Here is a 23,145-nt window from a genome sequence, read left to right as displayed (position 1 = left end):
ATAGAACAATAACGGAAATAGATAGGAACAAGATTTTTTTAAAATCGATTCACTGTCTCAAGGGAACATATTGTCAGGACCCACAATACCCTATCGAAACCAGAAGAGGTTGAAATTTACTGGTGCTTCTGGTTTCAATACTGATTTCCAGAGCAAAAACTGTAAATGATAACGAGAAGCAGTTTTTTTGCAGTCGATTCAGCAACTCAAGGATAGATTTCATCTTCACCGTTAACCCTCTATTCAGACCGGAAGTGGTAGAAATCTACCATTTTCGGTTTCATCATTGATCGCCATAGAACAAAAACGATATTAGATAACGACATGTGATTTCTAACCATCGATACAGCGTCTCAAGAGAATATCTCATCACTACCTGCAACATTACGAAAATCGGAAGTGATTTGAATTCACTAGTACTTACGATTTCAATGCTTTTCCATAGAGCAAAAACGATAAAAGGTATGGAAAAACTGTTTTCCGATAGTTAGCATTTGTCTAAACTAATTTTGTTTACAGAAAGTGGTGAAAATCTGCTATTTACTTGTTACAACACTGATCACATAATGCATCAAAGGAAATAAAGATCGACAAGTACTCTCTCTCTCTCTCTCTCTCTCTCTCTCTATATATATATATATATATATATATATATATATATATATATATATATATTCAGTCCACAAGAATACGTTTCAGCTCTGATTTTATTTTTCTACTGTAACCTGAAGTGATAGGCATTAATCAGCACTTTCGATTTCACTCCACTGAGCGAAAACTAAGATTTAGCGAATAATGACGTCTTAATATGGATTCACGTCCGAGGTTTTATCTTTGATCTCATTAATCTATTATAACCAGTAGTTATAGGTATACTACTTCAAGTTTGAGTATTGAATTCTCATATTTGTGGTGGACGAATACCACGTGCGTGGGTTTTCTCGAGGTTCTTCTCTCGTTTTCTCCCACTTTATTCATTCTACCATTCTAGTCATATCTCATCATCACCGTCTCCTTTAGCTAAGTCGGCATAAACGTGGGACGTAAAACTGAACGATTTCATCTCATTTCATTTTTTAACTCGTATAATTTAGAAGTCAACCGTAATTTCACACTGTAGAATGAAACTCACTTGTTATTGTATCTGCACCTTACGGGCAGAACCGTAGTTTTCGAAAATAACTAAAAAAATTACATATATATATATATATATATATATATATATATATATATATATATATATATATATATATATATATATATATATTCGTACTATTCTAACGTACAACTGGAATTGTTTCCCTTTTTCACGCTGAGATAAGGGATATTTTTTTCGCATATGAGGAATTTTTACATTCGCTGTCTGAGCGAACCTGGCATCAGTGTTGGAAACCGGAAACAAAGAGTTTCTATTCTGCACTTCCGTTTTGTTCTTACTTTCGAAGTTAGGGGAGAGGTTGTAAGTATAATTTCCGTTTATCAATTTCCATCGTTCAAATTTACAAAATAAAGATGTAAAAACTTGCACGGGAATAATATACATATACAGATTGTTCCATATAATATAATATTAATGTTGGGAATATTTTAAATGTTACTTAGTATCGACAAATTTCTTCCACATGTAAAGGTGAATGTAATTAAAAATTGCGAAGAGTACATCCTAATTTAACTAGTGAAGTAGGTAATAGTATACATGAGAACCCCCTGATGTCCGTTTCTTCTGTGTTCTATTACCACTTCTACATGAAATACCATAAATTTTCTACGTAGTGCAATAGTAAGAAGTATCCATGTGCACAAGACATGCGATATGCGTTAAATTCCCCCCTCCCCACACACATACATAGTCATAGATAAACTACAAGGGCACTACACATGCAGATATAAAGTACAGGTACGTTCTTTTTTATTTTCGTATCAGTCGATAAGTAAATAAAAGTCGCTTTGTTACCCCCTTGTTAAGTTTGTAGATACTCAATGAATAATCCCTAAAAGTATGAGCGTCCAGCTCCTTCGGGAACTGACGCGGCTTTACGTATACTATATCCGTGAAGTATATTAACGAAGGGTTATTGTTGAGTTCTTATTTATAAAAGCTTTTTTCTCTAAATAATTGGTTATACGTGATGTGCATTTATTGCCATGTAAGTGCAAGGATTGATCCAGGTAGTTTTACTGTCATTACATTAGAACCAATACAGTAATGATAATGTTGCAGCACTATTAGGCCTACGTCGGAAGATTTCTTTAGCGCAATACGAGTATTCGTAAGAAGCTTTATTGTTAGTAAACGTAAGTTCCGTTGATAGGATAAGGCTGCTATTGTGTTACAGAACGAGGCCAGCTGTATACAGTATTAATTTTTTATTGTTTACCGACGACTTAAAAACTAGTAGATGCGTTCTAGAGATTGATAGTGTATTATGTAGGCAATATTTTAAGGTTTTAGAAATTGACAGTTCCCTCTGTATATATTGATAATTGTCTTATGTATGTTAAAGAAAACGAGGACAGTTTAGGTTACCGTAACAATATCCATTCATATAATACAGGCATAAAGATGACTTAAATACCCCTTATATTAGGCTAAGTATAACAGAAAGAAGTTATAGGTGTACAGGTATGAAACTATACAATACATTGCCAGTGCATATATGAATGATGCGTGATAATGATTTCAAAAGACATTATAAATCTTTTCTTGTAAATAATTCTATTTATAGTATCGACAAATTTGAAGAAAAGTAAATTGTAAGTTCTTTTCTTTCTTTGTATATATTTGTTTATATACTGACACTGTCTGTTGCAACAAATGATGTTTAATGACAATAAATATTCTATTCTTTCTCGGCATCTTCTGCAACACGTAGCCCAAAACTTCATCAGTGGTGGTTAATCAGGAAGAAAAACTAAGTTAAATTCTGTACTCTTTGAATTTAAGTATTGATGATGTATTACATAAACAGGCAGTAGAGCGTAATACGGCAATGTTTCAAACTGCTTGTCTTAAATCTTATTAAGTAACCTAGGTCATATATACTGGAATAATAAAGTGAAAATAAATGCAGAACGGAAACTAATAAGAAGAGGGTTGCATCTGGGCCAATAGTGGTGAAATTAGGCAAAATTTTGGGCGCTATCTTATCTTATGGTGCATAAATTTGTAATTTCTACGGAAGAAATATGTTACTAGACATGAAATAAATTTGTGTGTGTTTATAAAGTGATCATAGAAGTGTCGCAAACCTGTGCCACACACACACAGCCTGCGTTTTTTATGCCATACTACGGGAAGGTTCTAGATTACTGGTCCCCCATGTAGATTAGTAGCTGGGTAGGTTTCTTTCTGTACTAAAGTTTATACATTTAACTTATACAGTATTGTCGAGCGAGCGTTAGCGAGTGAAGGCGGGTTAGAGCCCCGCAGGGCACATTGCTTTCTGTCTTTATTATTGCTCAATGGGAAGGGGGACCAGTAATCTAGAACCTTGCCCCATACCACTCTTCACGTTTATGAGCATACTCACCGTCACTGACGCGCCTGCTCCCTACGGACGAATCCTCGAGCTGTAGCTCGGGCCTTTCCATTGCGTTCGTATTTAGAGTCTGTTAAAGAGCATTCATGGTTTTTAGTGTCCACCTACAGAGTTGTTAACGAAAGGGAGGAGGGTTCGTCAATCACTGCAGTATTCTTTCACGTTGGTTTTAGGCCATGAAGGTCATAGTTACTGCTTTTGCTGGTAGTTGAAGGTTGAATCTTTTACCAGCTATTTTAAGTCTTCTTTCAGAATTGGTAATTGTTGATAGTAAGTAGGTGCAGTGTGTGCTCTGTTTACAAAGGAAAGATAAATGTGGCGAGTGAAAATATTGGAACAATATTGAATAACAAAGGTACTTCAATATGCAAAAATCATTCGTAGAAACGCATGGTAGTATTTCAAAGACGAGAAACGAAATAATGGTCCCTTTTCCCCTGTAGATAGTTACTACCAACAAAAAAGTACCGAACTTCAAATTCTTTCCTTGATCCGTTGCAGAAAAGTAGTTTATTCACGGGTGGGAACAAACATCTGCACAAAGTACTAGAAAAATACGGTTTCAGTACGAGGAGTTTCTAGAAAGGAAGATTTTATTACAGGGAGGATATAGTTGTTATGCTGGTTTTTTAAAGGAGATTTCAAATACTGAATCTCAGAATAGTATGGTTTGATGAAAAATGTATAAATGCTAACTACTTCCACAGCAAATGGTAAACTACTTGACACGCATACCTGTCCGAATTGTTAAATGTCTTTTTACATGCAGGCAGGTGTGGTATTTTATATCATTTTGTCTCGTCCTGTTTTATTTCATGTAAGACAGCAAAAATTCAGGATTCTGTGTAAACTCAATGTAAAACCAGGTTAATTGATCTATTATTTAATTTACCAGACAATATAGTAAGAATTTTTCCATAGTATCTTGCAGAAGGGGATCCCAAAACCCAACCCTACTATACGCCATTGTTTCCAGTACTATTATTATTGACGATCATAGAATTATGACTTGTTAACCGTCCTACGTTTGTCGTTGGAGCTGCTGCGTCTGTGATTGCAGTCTTTGGCAACGGCGCCTATAATACACCTCGTGTTCTCTCGAACTGTCAGAAGCCAGTTTTTGTAAACTGCACTATAGCACAATTTGATTTGTGTTTTATACACTGTAGCTTTTATGAGGGAAGAACATAGACTAAAAGTATTTGAGAACAGGATCCTGAGAAGAATATTCGGACCCAAGAGGAACGAGAATGGGGAATGGCGGAAGCTTCATAACGAGGAACTACATAGTTTATACGGTTTACCCAACATTGTTAGGGTCGTCAAGTCTAGGAGGCTTAGGTGGGCAGGTCATGTAGCTAGAATGGAAGAAAGTAGAAACTCTTTCAAAGTCTTGACTGGTAGACCCATAGGAAAACGACCATTAGGAAGACCTAGGCGCAGATGGGAGGACAATATTAAGATGGATCTCGCAGAGATAGGAATACAAAGTAGAAACTGGATGCAATTAGCTAAGGATAGAAGTCAGTGGAGAGCTTTTGTGAACGCGGCACTGAACCTCCGGGTTCCATAGGCCATAGAGTTAGTTAGTTAGTTAGTTAGCTTTTATGCTGTATGTGCGCAACTGTAGTTATATTGAGCCATCGTATAGTTATTCGGTACATATTAATACAAGCCTTTCTTAAGAGAGCTCCTTCGTGGCTAAGCGGTTATCGTACGCGCCTTTGGCATGGGGGACACGGGTTAGATTCCTGGTTGGAGGTTGTGTGTTTCGGATTCCACTATAATCAGTAGGTCCACGTGTCGTATAACTGAACGGCGTTCCTCACTGCTGAACGGAATGTTAAACTCGTAATCAAGTCAACTCCTTCCATAGAAAACGCTTGCACAGGCAGTAAGAGTACATTTCGTGCTTAGAAAAGTTCATACTTCATGAACATATGCATTCTTTTGTGTGGCATCCCAGTACAGGAAGGGAATATTTTCGTATGCGTTGTGTAGTTTTTAACGTTCCAAGAACATGTATTGGAAACGGGGCTTAGCCCCCGATCTCTCCTGTAAACATTTACTTACATAATGCTGTAGTTAGGGTATTTTTATAGTGCTGGTTGAAAACATGAGAATGTAAGGATTCGTTGTTTTCATTATTTCTGAATAGTGCGTTTTTTTGCGACACAACAGTTGGAAAGTACTAATTTTGCGCAGTAATACAATACAGACGCATGTATATATAACAGTTAAGAGTGAACGGCGGAAGTGAAAGAAGTGATTCTAGGAATAACAGACATACAGTAAATCAACATTAAAAACAGATTCATGTAAATCTAACCCGGGGCCGCCATCTGCGGAAGATTAACCGCTTGGAAGTTAAAATGGTTCGCCCTATCTTCTGATTATGCTTTTAGATTCATTATTTTCTTCGCGTGTGTCCACCGACTGCATACAAGTTTATATATCCTATTAAAGCAATTACTCGAGAAATCACGCACCAACTTGCGTAAGGTGGTCACTGCAAGCTAACAATGCATGTTCTGGTTCAGGGCGACTGGAAGATTCGTGCAGTAATGTGTCCGTAGAGAGTAGACGCGTCGGCGACAGTAAGTATATTTCAAAAGGAGACAAGTATGAAAATCACACGCTAAGCTGAAAGAGCTAGATGGTCACTACAAGCTTTGGATTACAAATGCAGGACATGGTGAACCACTTTTCCAACCTGTAGGTTCACAGATTCTTCGCTTACACAATAAGTTTCTTAAATATTACTCTTCCTTTGTCCTTTAACAGATTGTATCTTAGACCACGTTTCCATTTTACATGAATCTTGTAGCTGTCATAAAAAAGACCTTGCTACCCGATCTTTCTATCTACTATTTAGATTTTACAACTTCTTGTAAACAAGAAAGGTATCACCACCCTTGCAGCACCGCACTTTAGTGGACAAATCATGGGCTGCTTGAATAGGAGGGGGAACGTACTTATGTCTCACGATGTGCAAACCAGACATCTTAAATCGTCAGTTGGCCGGCTTAAGTCCTTCGAGGCCTCGTTTGTTTGTTTATTGAAGTATAGCGTCCATTTTTGATATCGTGGCTATATAAGACGTGGACTTAAAAGTTTAAAGGTGAAATCATAACGACCGTTGCTTTCATTGTTCTGCGGGACCACGTGGACCAAAGGCGCGCGTATTAACCACTAGACCAGCGATGAGGAGTCGGAGCTTCGTGCGAAGAAATTTAGTTATATGTGATCTTTTTAAATCACAGCAGGAAGAGTAGGACTAGTAAACTAAACCAAAATTGCAAGTAAGGACAAGTGATTTATATCATACTTGAAAAATATTTCTTTGGATTTTGATCGTTTGCATTATGTAATATTTTGTTTCAAATTATTATAAGATTACATAGGAGATTTTTAATTATCGTATTTTATGTTTTCAGGAAAACAATGGCTCCTCCACGGTACGAGATGTGTGTAGGTCTAAGTAAAGGCCATAGGACAACCAAAATAACCGCAGGAAAGGATAAGAAGCAGAAGCTTCGACCATCACGTACGAAAGGAGTAAGTATTATCATGAAATTTTTAGTTCCTTGATCAGAGACGCCATTACTAGGGGAAAATCCTCTTCGGTTGTTCAATAATTTTTGTATTAAATTCAACCTGACTATTCCCCATCACTTCTCGTCTGTCTTTTATTTGTATATACAGTGGCTCAATAAAGAAGTCGGACACATACATACTTACACATTGCAAGAGAGAATAAACATTCCAAGAGTATTCTTCAGAGAACAAAAAATATATTTTAATTACTCTATATTATTTCCTTCTGAAAAATAGAAACATCAATGACAGAACTCAATTTGATGACTATAAAATATACCAAAAGTGAAAACATGGCGTAAATCCATGTCAAAAAAGAACTCGGACACTTTATTTCTAACAAAATTTTAGACTGTTATTAGATATTTTTAATATTTTGTTGTCAATCCTTTATTTTTCGCGATCGCTTTCAATCTTCCGGGTATCAAATTTACAAGTTTTGTGCTGAAGGAAGGATAATTTTTTGCCCATTCAGTCTGAAGTGCTGATTCCAAGTCTTCCTTTGTTCTAATAGTATGATATTTTGACTGGTTTTACAAATGAGCCCATAAGTGCTCAATAAAGTTAATATCAGGAGATTGCCGAGGTGTTTCCACCACATACGGACAAATATACAGGAGCCACAAACGCACATTGAGTGCTTTATGCTTGGGATCGTTATCCTGGTAGTACTGGAAGTTCTCTGTTATTCCCAATGTTTCAGTACTTTGTACCAAATTTTGCTTCAGAATGTTTAAATACTTCGTTTGGTTCATAATTCCATCGATTACACACAGTTTACCTGGACGAACACCAGACATACAGCTTCAAACCATTACTCAGCCATCTCTATTTTTCACAGTGGATCGTAGATTACGCTGTCGGATTTCTTCATTAGGTTTTCGCCAGATATAACATTGACCATCTGAGCGGAACAAATTAAATTTGCTTTAGTCCGCGAATAACACAGTACTCCTAAACGAAAAATCTTTATTTTTATAAGTTTTTGCAAAACTAAGTCTCTTTTGTCTATTGCACTTGCTCACGAATGGTTTTCTACGGGCTACTCTTCCATGTAAATTGCTTCTTCTTAAAACCAATCTTATCGTTTCGGGATGCACACTTTTATTAAGATGTTCTTATAGTTCTTTGGCCAGTTTAGGACACTTATCTTGAAGTATTTATTAACCTATAGTACAATCTATAGCTCTTCTGACTTTGAAAACACTCTAGGTCTACCACTTTTTGGTTTATTTTCCAGTGATTTTGTTGATTTAAAACTTCTAATAATGTCATAAACTTTGGAGTGTAACCTATTTACTATTTCTACAATATCACAAACTGATTTTCCCTCTTTATCATATTTTAAAATAAGTTTTCTTATTGCTAAAGAAGTTTGCCCAAGTTGACTTCCCATTTTAAATTTTAAACACACAGTTTTACCTACGCACGGACAGTGTGGCTTCAACTCGTTTCACTTGGACACCTGAAACTGTCAAGTAGACAAACTCTCGGAAATTCCCCTATTAAGCCCAAAAAGAAAGAGAGTGGTGCTACCTGTCCGAGTTCTTTTTTGACATGGATTTTAGCTGTATTTTCACTTTTTGGTATTTGTTATAGTCATGAAATTGAGTTTTGTTAATGATATTTCTATTTTCCATAAGTAAATAATATAGAGTAATTGAAATATATATTTTGTTCTCTGAAGCATACTCTTGGAATGTGTGAATATGTATATGTCCGACTTCTTTATTGAGCCACTGTACTTTAAGATTCTTTTCCTGCCACAATTACTGCTGTTTAATGACAATTTCCGTAGCAATTGCAGCAGAAACGTAATGATCAGTACACACTGCGGTACGATCAACTGGATAGGTTTTTGTCGCATATTTGCCTTCGTGGTCATGTGGAAAATATGCTGAAATATTTATTTGTAAGAGATGGTAACACAGATGAGGGATGATTATGCCACAGCTCTTTTTAGATGTAAAGTTACATGAGCAGTAGCCAGTGGTACCCGATATTTAGCACAACTCTGCCAGATTGTTTCCTTCTCTTTGTTTCTCTGTCTATCGTTATTTCAAATGAATTTGACAGTATTATGCATAACATTAAAAATATTACAATAAAGTTTTGAATATTCACTTTGCATGCTAGACATGTAAATATTAACTAAATTATCTTTGGAACTGCTAAAAGCCTGTCTTCCGTTTTCTGTTTCACCCTGCTATGACTGTTGTCTAATTTGTATTTTCTGGCCATCTGAGCTTGAGTTTTAAACTAAATGTTCCAAATTTTGTTATTCACTACCTCTTGATGAAATCTTTCTCGTATAAGTTTCCTGCATGTTATTAGGATTGACTGCTTTAAAGAGTGTGTTTTTTCTTTTTTTAGTTCGTGATTTAAATCAAATTTATTTTATTTAAAACAGAAATAACATGCAATATTTCTAACCATTCTGAAGCACTAATCGAATGTAGTCTATATGATGGTAGAATCTTAATAATACAAGCTTAAACACTGTGTAATTTTTTACATTAGTTAAAGACCAACAATTTCGAAATGCACTGATTTAGTAATTTCATATTGTACAGAAGACTTGAAAACAAAGCTTAAATTCATTTAAATATCAATACCAACATTTTTTAATTTAGTATTGTACGTATCGTGGTAATACATATCGTAGCCTTCTTACCGTAACTGGAACGTTTACATCTACTGTATATAACTGGCTGGACCGTTTGAAATGCATTTCTGAACATTAAAACCTACCTGAAACAAAGTTTTTTATTGTAACTGATTAAAATGCGTATCCCAAGAGGAAGGAATATAAAAATTTATTCCAGAAATAGTGTCTCAGGATCCTTTCAAGTTAGGAAAATGAAACTATGTATAAATTGCTTATTAAGCACGGTTGGACACGGGTCCCAGCGTTTTCAAAATTCTGCTCGTAAAGAGGGGAGGATATGAAATATCTAGATTGTTTCCTCCACACTCAAATCTAGGTTATCTGTCTCATTAATGTGCGTAGGGGTGGAAGAGGGATTTTAAAATGTATTCCAAAAATAGAATATCTCACTTCTGGAAGATGAACCCCATATACATATAACCTCCCTTATCGTAAATAAGTGGTCATGTGCTCTGGCGTCTTAAAAAAAAAAAAAATCCCTGACATTCCCATTAAACCGTATTCAGTTAAAAAAAAAAGAAATCTGCTTCTAGAGGGGAGAGGCTATTTCTATGTGTTGTCCTCAATATGTATAAAGAATAATATTGCGTCTGTATTTCATAACACGGGAAAACGGGTCATCCGTTCGGAATGAATTTTTGAGCATAGTTGCACTTAACTCGAGCCGGGTTTTTATCTTGTCACATTCATCAAAATGCATATCGTAAAGAAAGGGGGAGAGGGTCAAAATTTATGACAAAAATATGTATCTAACGAGCCCTTTAAGTTAGGCAGATGGAATGCAGGTATATCGGTAAAATCCTTGTTGAAAATAAATTGAGGCGTGTTGCAGGATTTTCGGAAATTCTGCCTCTAAAAGAATAATATTTCTGTATATTTTAATTTCCTATTTTATACTCATAATATGGCGAAAGAGGAGGCACGAGCTGTTTAAAATGAATTTGTAAACCTGACTTCGGTTGACCTTGTATTTATCATTAGCTCTACACTTCGATTGAAATGCATATTCTAAGGGGAATAGATTTTCCATAAATAATAACGGCTGCACCGTTTAAAAGTTTTAAGGATAGTTAGCACTTGGGTCGACTTGAGTTTCTATCTTTTCGATTCAAACAACATCCTAAGAGGATGGAAAAGAGTTTCATCTAGAACTAGAACTTTCACATATTTCTCATAAACCTATTCTTCCCGTGCTATGAACGGGCATTTCAGCTGGTTGTTAATACTGTAAATAGGAAGAAAAATAAGATATATATATATATATATATATATATATATATATATATATATATATATATATATATATATATATATATATATATATATATATTTAACTAGAGAAAGTCGTTTTTGATTAGAATAGCACTAGAGCTTGCTAAGTTGAACATTCGATTTGGAAAGTTTCGATTAGGATACTGAAATATTTTACTGCAGATGACGATCTTGAATACATACATCCTGAAATATACACACATGGTGAACTCTTACATAACAGAACTATTTTATCTTATCCTCTTCTGAATCAATTTAAACTTTCAATAGTTCATTAACTCAAACTTCGTCGAACCACTTCTGGGCAGTGTAGTATTAAATAGCATCCACGTGCGAAATTTCATACATTTTTTTTTTTTTTTTTTTTAATCCGAAGAGGATAGAGCATGCAACTGTATGGTAATGTTTCATTTTGTACTAATATTTCTTAGGTAAAATAAAATGAGGTCTTACTCTTTTTTGGATCCACTTCAACAATCACCGGTATTTCTACAGTGCACACAGCATATCCCGATAGTATATTAAACTATATTACTGCATAAGTTTTTTCAAACTCTTTTCTCCAGAGATAGAGAAGATGAAAATAATGTGGTTCGAGATTTCAGTAGATCTACACGTTTCGTTGTCAATGAAAAAATGATTTTTGGGATGTCTCTTCGTCCCAATGTACAAGATAACGTCACCTAGAGACCACACAGTGCATTGTATCCGGACCAAATTTTAAACTTCTATAAGATTCTTGGCGGAAGGGGATATGAATTGTCTTCCTACTCTGTTAAATAAAAGAGTAGCTTATTGGAGGATGAGAATGCATAGCCCGATTGTATGACATCAGTTTTTTCTCATAAGAAATATGCAAGGAGTATTTTACTCTTAGGGGAGTGTTCTTATAAAACAGTTAACTCAAAAACTGTTTAGGCAATTTTGTTTATATTTCATTAACAACCATATATATATATATATATATATATATATATATATATATATATTAATAAAAATATCGTGAAGGGTTTGTTTACTCCTGAAGGTGAGCTCTGTTCAGTTTTGCAAAAGTGCCAATCATAATTTTGTCCCGTTTCATAAATGTTTCAGTAATAACTGCAGCATGGACCGACATAGCTTAGTGCGGCGGCTATATAATATATTCTGTTTCCTTTTCGGAATTCCTTTTTTTTCAATACACAATTTTACCTTCCATGCTTTCTCTCTAATGGCAAGCGTAATATATAAAGCAGGAATAGAATTAGTAGAAAATAATAATACAGGGTGCGACAGCATTCATACCGTAATATTAATAACACATTATATGCAAGTAACTGCTTTTTATTTATTATTCTTTGTCAAATAGTTATAAATGTGTCATTTGTTAATTTGTGGATTAAGTTTGACTGGGTTAATTAACGTTTGAATATGACTGTGTTCGAATGATGTCCTCGCTGCACAATACATTCATCTAAGCGGTATTGGGAGCTGTTCATAACTCGTCGTAACATTGCATGGAATATTGCCAACGGCAATTCTGATGCGGTCTTTCAGCTCAGAAATGGTGGCACAGCGTGTTCGGAATACTCCTTGTATGAGGTATTCCTAAGGAAGAAATCAGCACATGTAAGGTTGGGTGACCGTGGCGACCAGGAGCTGCCATCATAACGAGAAATTATTCTCCCCGGTTTGTCACAAGAAAGCCATACAAATTCCGGCTGTATGCGAGGTTGTTCCGTCTTGCTCAAACCACAGTTGGTCCTATCTACGTTCAACATCCGTGATTGAGGAACAACAAAGTCTTGCAGCATTCTTAGATAGCATTCACTAGCGATAGTTACAGCTGCACCTTTATCGCCTTTGGAAAAAAATAATAAATAAATAAGGATCAGTCATCCTAAAGGAACCAACATCACAAACTGCTGTGACACGAGAGCTGTGCAAAGGCTTGATATGCAGTTCATGTGGGTTTACATCTCTCCAGTAACATAAATTCTGTTCATTCATAAAACCACACAAGTCGAATTGCTCTTCATCTGACATCATTATGTGGAACATTTCTGGATTTTCATGAAGATGATCACGCATGGTTATGCAAAATTGCTCTCGTGAAATGCAAAAGGCTTAATTTCATGAACAATTTGCAGCGTATAAGAGTGAAAATGAGATCTTCGTGCGATATTCTCGTGAATGAGCGATCGGATATTTATAAACTTTTGTAATGTCGACAAGAAGAACTTTTTGGATTACGCAATATTGCAGCATGAACATTGTCAATGGCTTCCAGTATCCACATAGTTCTTTCGCTTCCTGGTTTGCGATTGCAAGCAGAAACGGTTAATCGAAATGAACGTATCCACTTTACAATGGTTAAGGAGGCTGTGATAGTTCAAAATGAATGATTATAAAATAATTGAAGTGATATTAAGTTGGGAGAAAACGGGAGTACTAAGAAAACTCAGTTATGTATATAATGGTCCATATGCTTTGAGGTATTCCCTTCACTTTAGTGTTCTGTAAGTTATTTCATTGTGTCAGAGTAGAACTGGAAAATAACATAGATTAACATCTGACTGAAATAAGTGATAGTGTACAGTGAGCGCATTTCCTTGGAAAAGGGTTAAACTCGCTAGATATTCCCGCTGCAGTCTACCTGGTGCATGTAAGAACTAATACTACTAGAAGTGACGGCGTTGTCCAACTTTTTAACTATCAGAGCTAGTCGTAAGTTGACTCTGCAACATTTGCGAACGACAATCGGTGTTCTTATTTTTCTCTTTCCATCCCAGAACAGTTGAGATGCTTTTTGTAGGTTTCATCTAAGGTCGTAGTGTAGGCGTTTAAAGTCAGAACATAAAATAGATTTACTTTCTAAAAAATCAGATTAGAAGTAGACTACAATTATTAGTTGCGAAGCATGGTTTTATATTATTCTAAGTATATAAAAAAGAAGTTTTCGTGTTCTTACGTGTGTACGTGTATTTGTTTTTCAGTTACAAACCAGACACACAAAATTTGTACGTGACTTGATACGAGAAGTGTGTGGACATGCTCCGTATGAAAAGAGAGCAATGGAATTGTTAAAGGTCTCCAAGGATAAGAGAGCATTGAAATTTTTGAAGAGGAGGGTGAGTAATTTTTTCGATTAATTTTCTCTTTGTAGTTTATTCATTATATCGTTAAATACAGAAAAGTGTTCGGTTTGTATCCGACCTGTAAATAAACTTTTTAAAAACAAAATACCTTAAAGCATTCTTCTACCTTACTACTATCTTACTAACGACTTGTTCAAAATCCTTAACACATCTTTGCTCCAAGTATCACTTTTATTCTATACGCTTTGTAGGTGTACACCTTTCATATGAACTATCCGAAGTGATCTTTGTCGGATATACAATCACAACTGCCTGTAACTAATATATATCCAATACTCTTCAACCGTACATATATTAATTACCTGAACATAATCTAGATTCTTTTTCAATCTAAACAATACACATACTATTTCCTTAACAAGCGCTATCTAATGGTATGTGTAGAATGTCACACACTTTCTGCACATACTACATCCCAACACGACTTACTTGGCAGCACCGCTGCCACCTGTAAGGTTGGGTCGGAAACAAAACGTGTCGTTATCAGTGTGGTGTCTTACCTTGCATTTTCCTGAGTCATATTAGTGCAAAAGAAATGCAGCCGAAAGCAAACCGTTATTATGAAGGATATATCATGGTTCTTCCCGTGCACATATTTTTTTATAACCGAATATTGAAACAGTGTTGGAAAGACGTTTAACCATTGGAGTAACCACAGCGAAAATGTAGCTTGTACTTTTTCGTTGAATTTAGTACAGATTATTTGAAGGTGATGACGCAGTAGCCTGTTTTGATAAGAAGTCGTTTTCATCCTAACATTCCCAGCAAAACTTTCAAACAATCTCCGCATCTTGTCGCGCATTGAACATACACCCTCCATTCTGAAAGAAACCGAACTTTTGAAAACAAATAGTACCACTAGTGCCATCTGTTGTAATATTTTACCGGTAGATGGCGTAGTCCCTCATTGACGACTGGTATAAATGTCATGACATTTGGATGCACGGCAAGAAAGTTATTGCGTTTCAACTGTCAGTGTGTTGTGTACATCGGTCGGAAAATGAGTTTCAAACAACGAGCTGCAATTGAGTTTTGTGTTAAACTGGGTAAAACTTTTAGTGAAACGCACCAAATGCTACAAAATGCATATGGTGATGAGTGTCTATCCCGTACGCAAGTTTACGAGTGGTTCAGGCGATTCAATTCGGGTAGAGAGACGCTGGATGATGACGAAAGATCAGGCCGTCCCAGAACCGGATTATCGGAAGAAAACGTCGAAAAAGTGCGTGAATTCATCAAACATAACAAAAAATCGTCGGTGAAAGTTATTGAAATGGAATTAGGCATTCCTCAAACAACCGCATACCGCATTTTGACCGAAGTTTTGGGCCTTAAGAAGGTTAATTCGCGGTTTGTACAACACAAACTCACCGAAGACCAAAAAGTTAATTGAATTGCACATTGCAAAGACATCGTTAAAAATGCTCGGCAGGATCGAAACTTCTTGAAATCGATTGTAAGTGGTGACGAGACGTGGTGTTTTGAGTATGAGCCCGAAACAAAGCGGCAAAGTGCTGAATGGAGAGCGCCGGATGAAGGAACACCCAAAAAAGTCGCTTGTGAAGTCAAAAGTTAAGGTGATGCCGATTTGTTTTTACGATTCAAAAGGAATTATCCACAAAGAATTTGTTCAGCCCGGCCAGACAGTCACTGGAGAGTTTTACTTGGGCTTCATGAAGCGTTTGCTGGCAAGAATTCGTCGTATTCGGCCCGAATATCGCGAAATCGGCAGTTGGACTCTTTTGGACGATAATGCACCATCACATCGTTCGCGACTTGTAACTGAATTTTTGGTCAAAAATCACATTATTCGGTTGCATCATCCGCCCTATTCACCAGATCTCGCTCCGTGCGATTTCTATCTGTTCCCGAAACTGCATTTGGCGATGAAAGGAAAGTGGCACGCATCGATTGATGCCATTGAGAAGGCGACGACCGCTGTCCTAAAGACCATTCCAATAAAGGACATGGAGAAGTCGTTTGACAACTTGTTGGAGCGTGCAAATATGTGTATCGATGCAGAAGGGGAATACATTGATTAATAAAAATGATTTGTTCCAAAATGTACATTGCTTTTTTGTTTTTTTAAAACGTTCGGTTTCTTTTGGAATGGAGGGTGTAGTACGTGTGCTAAGAAGCAAAAATATCTACCATGTCAAAGGCGACACAAAAGATATACTAGAAATAATACTAACTAATCAAAAACTCTTACCACTACTATCAAATTCTTTGGATTCTTTGTAAAGGACTGTTCTTAATTAAAGATTTTTTTTTGTTTGTTTGTTTGTTTGTTTGAAACCAAAAACCAACTACTACTACGATTCTAACATGACTTGAAAACATCATCATCTAACTTTTTAGTTTTGAAACGTAATAAAAAAGATAAATGTTACCTGCCAGCTTCTTTGGTTCGTAATCCGGGAATGTCCAAATACAGATTCGCAGGCCATGTGTCCCAACAGTTTGAGTCATAAGGCTTCTTGAATGAATGTGTGCCTTTGACAATTCATCACCGTGCGAACAATTCATCATCTCGCCAGTACAACGGCATGAGAACATCCTGTTAAAGCCTCATTTACCTTGTCATTTAGGCAATTATGTGCAACGGAAATTTACCTTTTAGGTTCCGGGATTCGATCCCCAGTGTGAAACTTGAAATTTGAATACATTACGATGAATACCTTAAAATGTAGATTCACGTATAACTTTGATGCTGAAAGGGACGCTAAACACAAAGCAACTAACCCAATTTAGTATCTAGCTGTAACTGAATAAATAACAATATCTTAACAAACGTATGTGACAAAGGCAATGAAGAATTGCCGAGACACTTTAAGTTATTATTAATGTATATGTGGCTTTGGTTAAAGCTTATTTACACGTTTTGTGATCTCGATATGCTAAAAATATTATTTTGGATTTTGTCCGGTATCTGTACTGATAAATTACTCAAAGGTTAGAGCCGAATTATAAATTAAGGGCTTTTAGGAGTTTTCTGTAATTTTCTTTCTACAACTTGTCAATCAGATAGAGTATTTCAATAATAAATGAAAATAGGAATTTCAGAAACGATTTTGTTCATATTTCACGATATATACATACAGTCCGACAAGTAATGATACTGATTTTATTGTGACCAAACAAGGATAATGGAATGATACTTGTTTATTATTCAAAGTACATCCCTTGTGCGTCAATACAACGAACGGTTTGTCGTATGTTCCGTAATGTCGTCACAGCTGCTTGGATGTCTTCAGCTTTGTCAAAAAGTTGTGCTCTTGATGGTAACTTCAGATTAGGGGACAGAAAATAGTCGCAGGGGGATATATCTGGATAATACGGGGGTGCTGCGGTACACACTTGTTTATTGATCTAATAGTCCTGAACAAGTACTGCCTGTTGAGCGGGTGCGGTGTTCTGGATAAAAAAATCAGCTACCTGGAGCTGAATATTCAGACTGAACGCTATGAATTCTCTTCATGAAACTCTCCAAAACACGCAAATAAAACTTGGCATTCACTGTGTAACCTTCTGGTACAAATTAATGATGAATGATACCCTTACTATTGTAGAAATATAAGGACATTGTCATCGCTTTTGACTTCTGAAGTCGAAGTTTCTTTTCCTTTTAGAGATCATGGGGACTTCCATTCTGCACTCTGGCGTTTAGTATCTGGATCATAACGATAACACCATTATTCGTTCTCCGCAACAATGGAAAGTAGGAAATTTTTATTCCTGTGGGGCGTTGCTAGGTTTTCACGGGCGTACACAACACGCACTTGTTTTTGTTTATCGGACAATTAGTATGGCACAAACCGCGATGCGATCATATTCTTGTCCAAATCTTCCACTAAGATTTCGATGAATTGTCCCCCTTTTAACACCAAACTCATCTCCCATTGTCAGTCACACAACGATCATGTTGCACATGTTCAAGGACCAGTGCGATGAGTTCTTGTTAGGAACAGACATTAGACGACCCGGCCGAGGTTCATCTTCAGTCGATTCCACACCTCGTTTAAAACGTTCACACAATCTAAAGATCTGTGCACGAGACATACACGTATCCCCTATACACTCTCCACATCAAATCAAGTCTCTGGCACTTTTACCCGGTTTAACACAGAATTTGATATTCGCTCTCTGCTCCATGCTTGTAGCGTGATGAGGGCCTATCAGAGACTGCTGGTAATGGCGTCGTATTTCCCGTCATACTTCACGTGCGACAATGCAGTGTTACCAGTTTGTAGAGGAGGGAGTACTGTTTCGTACACACATTGGTTTACGAATTGCATTCACTGTTTCGTCACAATAAAATAGGTCTCATTATTTAATCGTCGAACCGTGTCTATATATACAGGGTGGAAAGTAACTCCACCAAAAGACTTTCGAAGTTGATTCCTTATATGAAATGAAAGAAAAAAGTTATAATAAACATGAGCCGAAAAACGTCTGGTTTCAGTTATGAACCGCCGAAAATCCGAAAAATCACGTTTCAAAACGCCCTGACTTAGAAACTATAGGACCTATCCCAAGCTGTTTAAGAAATTACACAGGAACTAGTATGCGCTCTATCTAAATATCCATGTTTCAGAATTCACGGTATCAGCGAAACGAACTCACCATTAGTACTTAAAGGATGGATATTTAGATAGAGCGCATACTAGTTCCTGTGTAATTCCTTAAACCGCATGGGATAGGTCCCATAGTTTCTAAGGGAGGGTGTTTCGAAACATGATGAATCACCTCCGAAAGTTTGTCGGTGCAGTTACCTTCCATTGTGTATATATCATTTATGCATTTGTCTTTGAAAAATTCAGAGAGCGAGATTGAGCAATCAGTGAAAATAAAATTTCGATGCTGAGTGGAGATAGTTATGCGGTGAACTGTAAATACACATATAATATAGTAATAAGTGCATATAATTTGTTTTTAATAATTCTCTTTTTTTCTTCTTTCTTTAGCTGGGCACTCACATCCGAGCCAAGAGGAAGAGAGAAGAATTGAGCAACATCTTGACCCAGATGAGAAAGCAACAAGCACAGAAATAAATTGCTTGTTTTGTATATTTGGGGTTAAATAAAGACTATTCTAAGGGTTAAGGATCGTTTAAATTCTTTCTAACATAAAAAATAAGTATACCAATAGTGCATTCTTACTGAAGTATGTTCTGTTCAAGCGCTATATAGTGTATACGCTGGGAAGAAAATGGGAATAATGTTTAAACGAATATCACGTTTTCTTCAGGAGCTCCAAATAAATACAGTCTTCGAGAAAAAATTATGAAGCTGCTGTGCAGTAGGGATGGTACTTCAGTTCTTGAATGATACACCATTTCGTGTGGCTGTAAAAACAAATGCACTGCTACCAGAATCCAATGCACTGTAACTAAAGAAAACTTACAGTGCGTTTGCATATACACAATTTACACCACGATAGTTCTAGGTGATAATGTCGAGCATATCTGGCATAACAGTGCCATTTGCCTCATTGGTTCTTCCGTTCATGTGGTTTACATTATCGATTTTAACATAGTACAGAATGCCTTTGATAAAACGATACAAGAAAAAGTCAATTTGTGAGAGGTCGGAACTTCTTCGGTGCCAAGGAATGAGTCTTTGAGTCCAACCGATTGCTCTCCAAAATGAATACTCAAGCACGTGAAACGATACAAGCGAAGTGAGAAATTGCCCCATGGTGTTGGAAAATAATTTTAAAGATAAGTGTTTCCATGGTCTCGGTTTGTGGGGAAAACAAGTAGCTCCAACATGTCCAGGTACGAATTTCAGGTGACACACTTTAACATGTTTTTTTTGTCATAGTATAAGGGATTCTGGTGGCACTGCATTTGTTTTTGCACAGATAAACTGTTTCAATTGGTAAACAAAAGACGTATCATTCAACTGTCTAATAAGGTCAATCATTCCTGCACAGCAGCCTCACGAAACACCACCAGCGAACAACGATAAAGGAGGTTAGGTCTGGTCCTCTGTCTAGTGTTCTCAAAGCAGAGATTCAGTTATAGTACGCGGCTTCGTGATGCTATTGGTAAATGGAAACTGAAATTTTGGTGCTATAGTTCACGAAGAAAGAGGTATGACACCAGGTGTGAATTCTAGTGGATAGTTACCGCATCAGTTCTTAGCTAGCTTTCGTTTGACCATCTGTGCATCTTACTGTGATTCCCTCGTAATATATGGTCAGATACTGCAAATTTGTATTCACAAAGGAAATCGAACCCACGAACACATGCTTTAATTGATCAGTGAGCATCATCGATAAAGTGCAAGAGTAAATTCGATAACGTCAATTTTATCATTTGGCCTGCCTCTTTGATATTTCGTAATATACTATTGAAAATTAGTGATAGTGAAAGTATTCGTAAGTGTACGCAAGAAACAAGTGAGTATTGAGTTTGCGTGGTAAAATTGTTTTATATATCTAAAAGCCTTAGAATAAAATTTAAATTATAACTGAAGTAGGCCAAACAGAAATAAAATTTACCTTGAACAGTGGGTAGTTTCATTGGAAGATATTGATCTTTTGAAAGTTTCATTAAATTTCCAAATGGAGATCTAAAATCTTTATTGCCTAATATTTCTGTTTAATTGTAGAATGGAATAACCACATATGACCTCTTCTTCGTAAAGTGAATATATGTATAACAATTTGAATACATATAATGAAATTTCTCATGGCTATGGACGTAATTTAAAGTCTATTTGTAACTTTGCCAGTCTCAGATTGACTTGGGGTATAGTTCATGTGGTCTGAGTGGTGGAACACAGACTTCAAAACGTCCACGAATGTTCAGGGTAAGGACTGGTTAAGCCGGAGACCTGGGTTTGATTCTCAGTCCTGTTGTGCATTTTTAACTATAACCTGAAAACAGTATTTGTTGTTGGGCTAATATATTTGAAATAATGAGAAATGTCATTCTACATCACTCATAAGTTGATGGATGAGTCAAGTGACTTCATCACTTCCTCTTTCAACTGAAGTGCAAGGATCTGAAACTCAAATTCGATTCGATGTCTGCTAGGTAAAGAAAACGTAGGCTGATGGGTGCTTCATTTTATTTTCCTATAAATACACAGATTTCCTTCCCTTACATGTCTTTGATGTATTTGCCGTGTAAAGTTCCATCTTTCAAAAACTTAAACAAAAATTGCAATTCTCTCTTTCATTGTAATATTTGTAAGTCAATGCAAAACATAACTATTGTAAGTTTTATATGCAGGTCATGACTTTGGAACCCAGCGGGAACAAATCAACAACAAATATTGTCGAAAATACATCATGCTTAACTTGTCCATTCAATAAAATTTACAGTAAAAAGGTCCGACTGGGCTAGTAGCTGAATCAGGAACTCCGACTAGTGCGCTTACACTACCTAGTTCGTCTTCAGACCAACCACATTTTCGCTCATGATGTTGGTGCTTAGACATTTAGGTATACCACATGAACCGTACTGTAACTACTATCTACAAGATTGTTCTGTTATCTAGACTCAGTGGGCCTTATCAGAGTCGTTTTGACGCGTAATTATTATACTGAAAGGTGGCTTCTGACAGATACCTGCATATGTTGTAAACACAACGAGAGGGGGGAATTGTTCGTCAATCACAGCAGTATTCTTTCACGCTGTTGCTGGTAGTTGAGACGACTTGTTAAACGTCTTAAGTTTGTCGCCAGAGCTGCTGTCTCTGTTGCGGAGCCGCCTCTAGCAACAGCGCCTCCAATACTCCATGTGCTCTGCCCAACTGTCAGAAGCCATCTTTCCTTGCGCGCACAGCAGTGCCATACGAAAGAGTGCGACTAATATGTTTCTTGTAGTACGTCGGGCCTTTAGTATGACGCTAGTTGTACGTCAAAACGATTCTGCATAAGACCCAGTGTGTTCTGTATTGTATTAGAACTACAAATTAGAAGAAAAATCTTTATTTATATATAAAGTTGAACACTGTAGGCATTATTAAGAAAACAATCTTGAGTAATATCTGAAAAAAATACTATAAAAAGAACGACTTCTAGGGAATAATAGCCTGTAGCAATAATCTTAAAATATAAATTACAAACTGATTGTGAAAATAGGTTTCCCGGAGCTAGGCCCGTATGTAGGTAAGTGTTATTCTGTGCTCTAGCACAGAGCGGCAAAATTTTGGATTTTTTATAATAATATTTAATACTAGCAACCCACAGAGTCCCGCCCAAGTGCGAGAAAATATGTTTAATTCGCTCAAGTTAGCTAATTAGTAACTACTGTAATTAATCTGATTATTTTTAAAAAGTCATCTTCTTCCACCCCCGAGGGGTGAAGATGAATATCATGAAAACTGATACCGTTAAACTCAGCGACCTGGAAAACTATGAATTCAACACTTAATATCTGTCGTTTTCCATTACTTTTAACATCTGCCCCCTCCCCCATTCCTCCCTGGGAGTAGAGTATAACCTTGAAGTTGAATTGGATTAAAAATGCCACTATTCATCTCAGCGACCTCAGAAACTATAAATTCAACTCTAATATTGGCCATAGTTTTCTATTATTTTTAAAATGTCCCCATGTTATTCTTAAGTTACCCCTGTATCTCAGCTTCGGTATGACCTAGGGACCTGGAACAGGCTATTTGGATCATTTCTTTGAGAGCTTTAAAACAGGGTGTCTACTGGTCATGAAAGTCATGAAAAAGTCATATATTTTAGTGGTCATGAAAGCCATGAAAAAGTCCTTTATTTACCCAACTGGTCATAAAAATCTGAAATCTCAGAGTATATTTTTATACCTCATACTGCATGTCCTGAAACAGTTGTATCAGGTCAGTAATTGTGAGAATTTTCCCCACCAGTTAGTGCTGGCTAACTGGTACTTTACTGTCTTCCTAGCTGCTCCCCATTTCATCTTCGTCTCTGTAGTATAGTAACAACT

At 36.4% G+C, this 23,145-nt stretch overlaps 1 protein-coding gene across 1 annotated transcript; it reads left to right on the top strand.

The window, feature by feature from the left end:
- Positions 1–1,321: 1,321 nt before the first annotated feature.
- RpL36 (ribosomal protein L36) lies at positions 1,322–19,318 on the top strand. The gene is made up of 4 exons (XM_081733630.1): positions 1,322–1,459; positions 6,977–7,097; positions 14,052–14,186; positions 19,181–19,318. The coding sequence occupies exons 2-4, from the start codon at positions 6,984–6,986 to the stop codon at positions 19,265–19,267; spliced, it is 336 nt and encodes a 111-aa protein (XP_081589756.1). The 5' UTR covers positions 1,322–1,459; positions 6,977–6,983; the 3' UTR covers positions 19,268–19,318.
- The last annotated feature ends 3,827 nt before the right edge of the window (positions 19,319–23,145 follow it).

The sequence above is a fragment of the Thermobia domestica genome, chromosome 12 (assembly GCF_964235325.1).
Source record: "Thermobia domestica chromosome 12, izTheDome1.hap1.1, whole genome shotgun sequence".
NCBI lineage: Eukaryota > Metazoa > Arthropoda > Insecta > Zygentoma > Lepismatidae > Thermobia > Thermobia domestica.
This window is presented reverse-complemented; position numbering and strand designations above follow the sequence as displayed.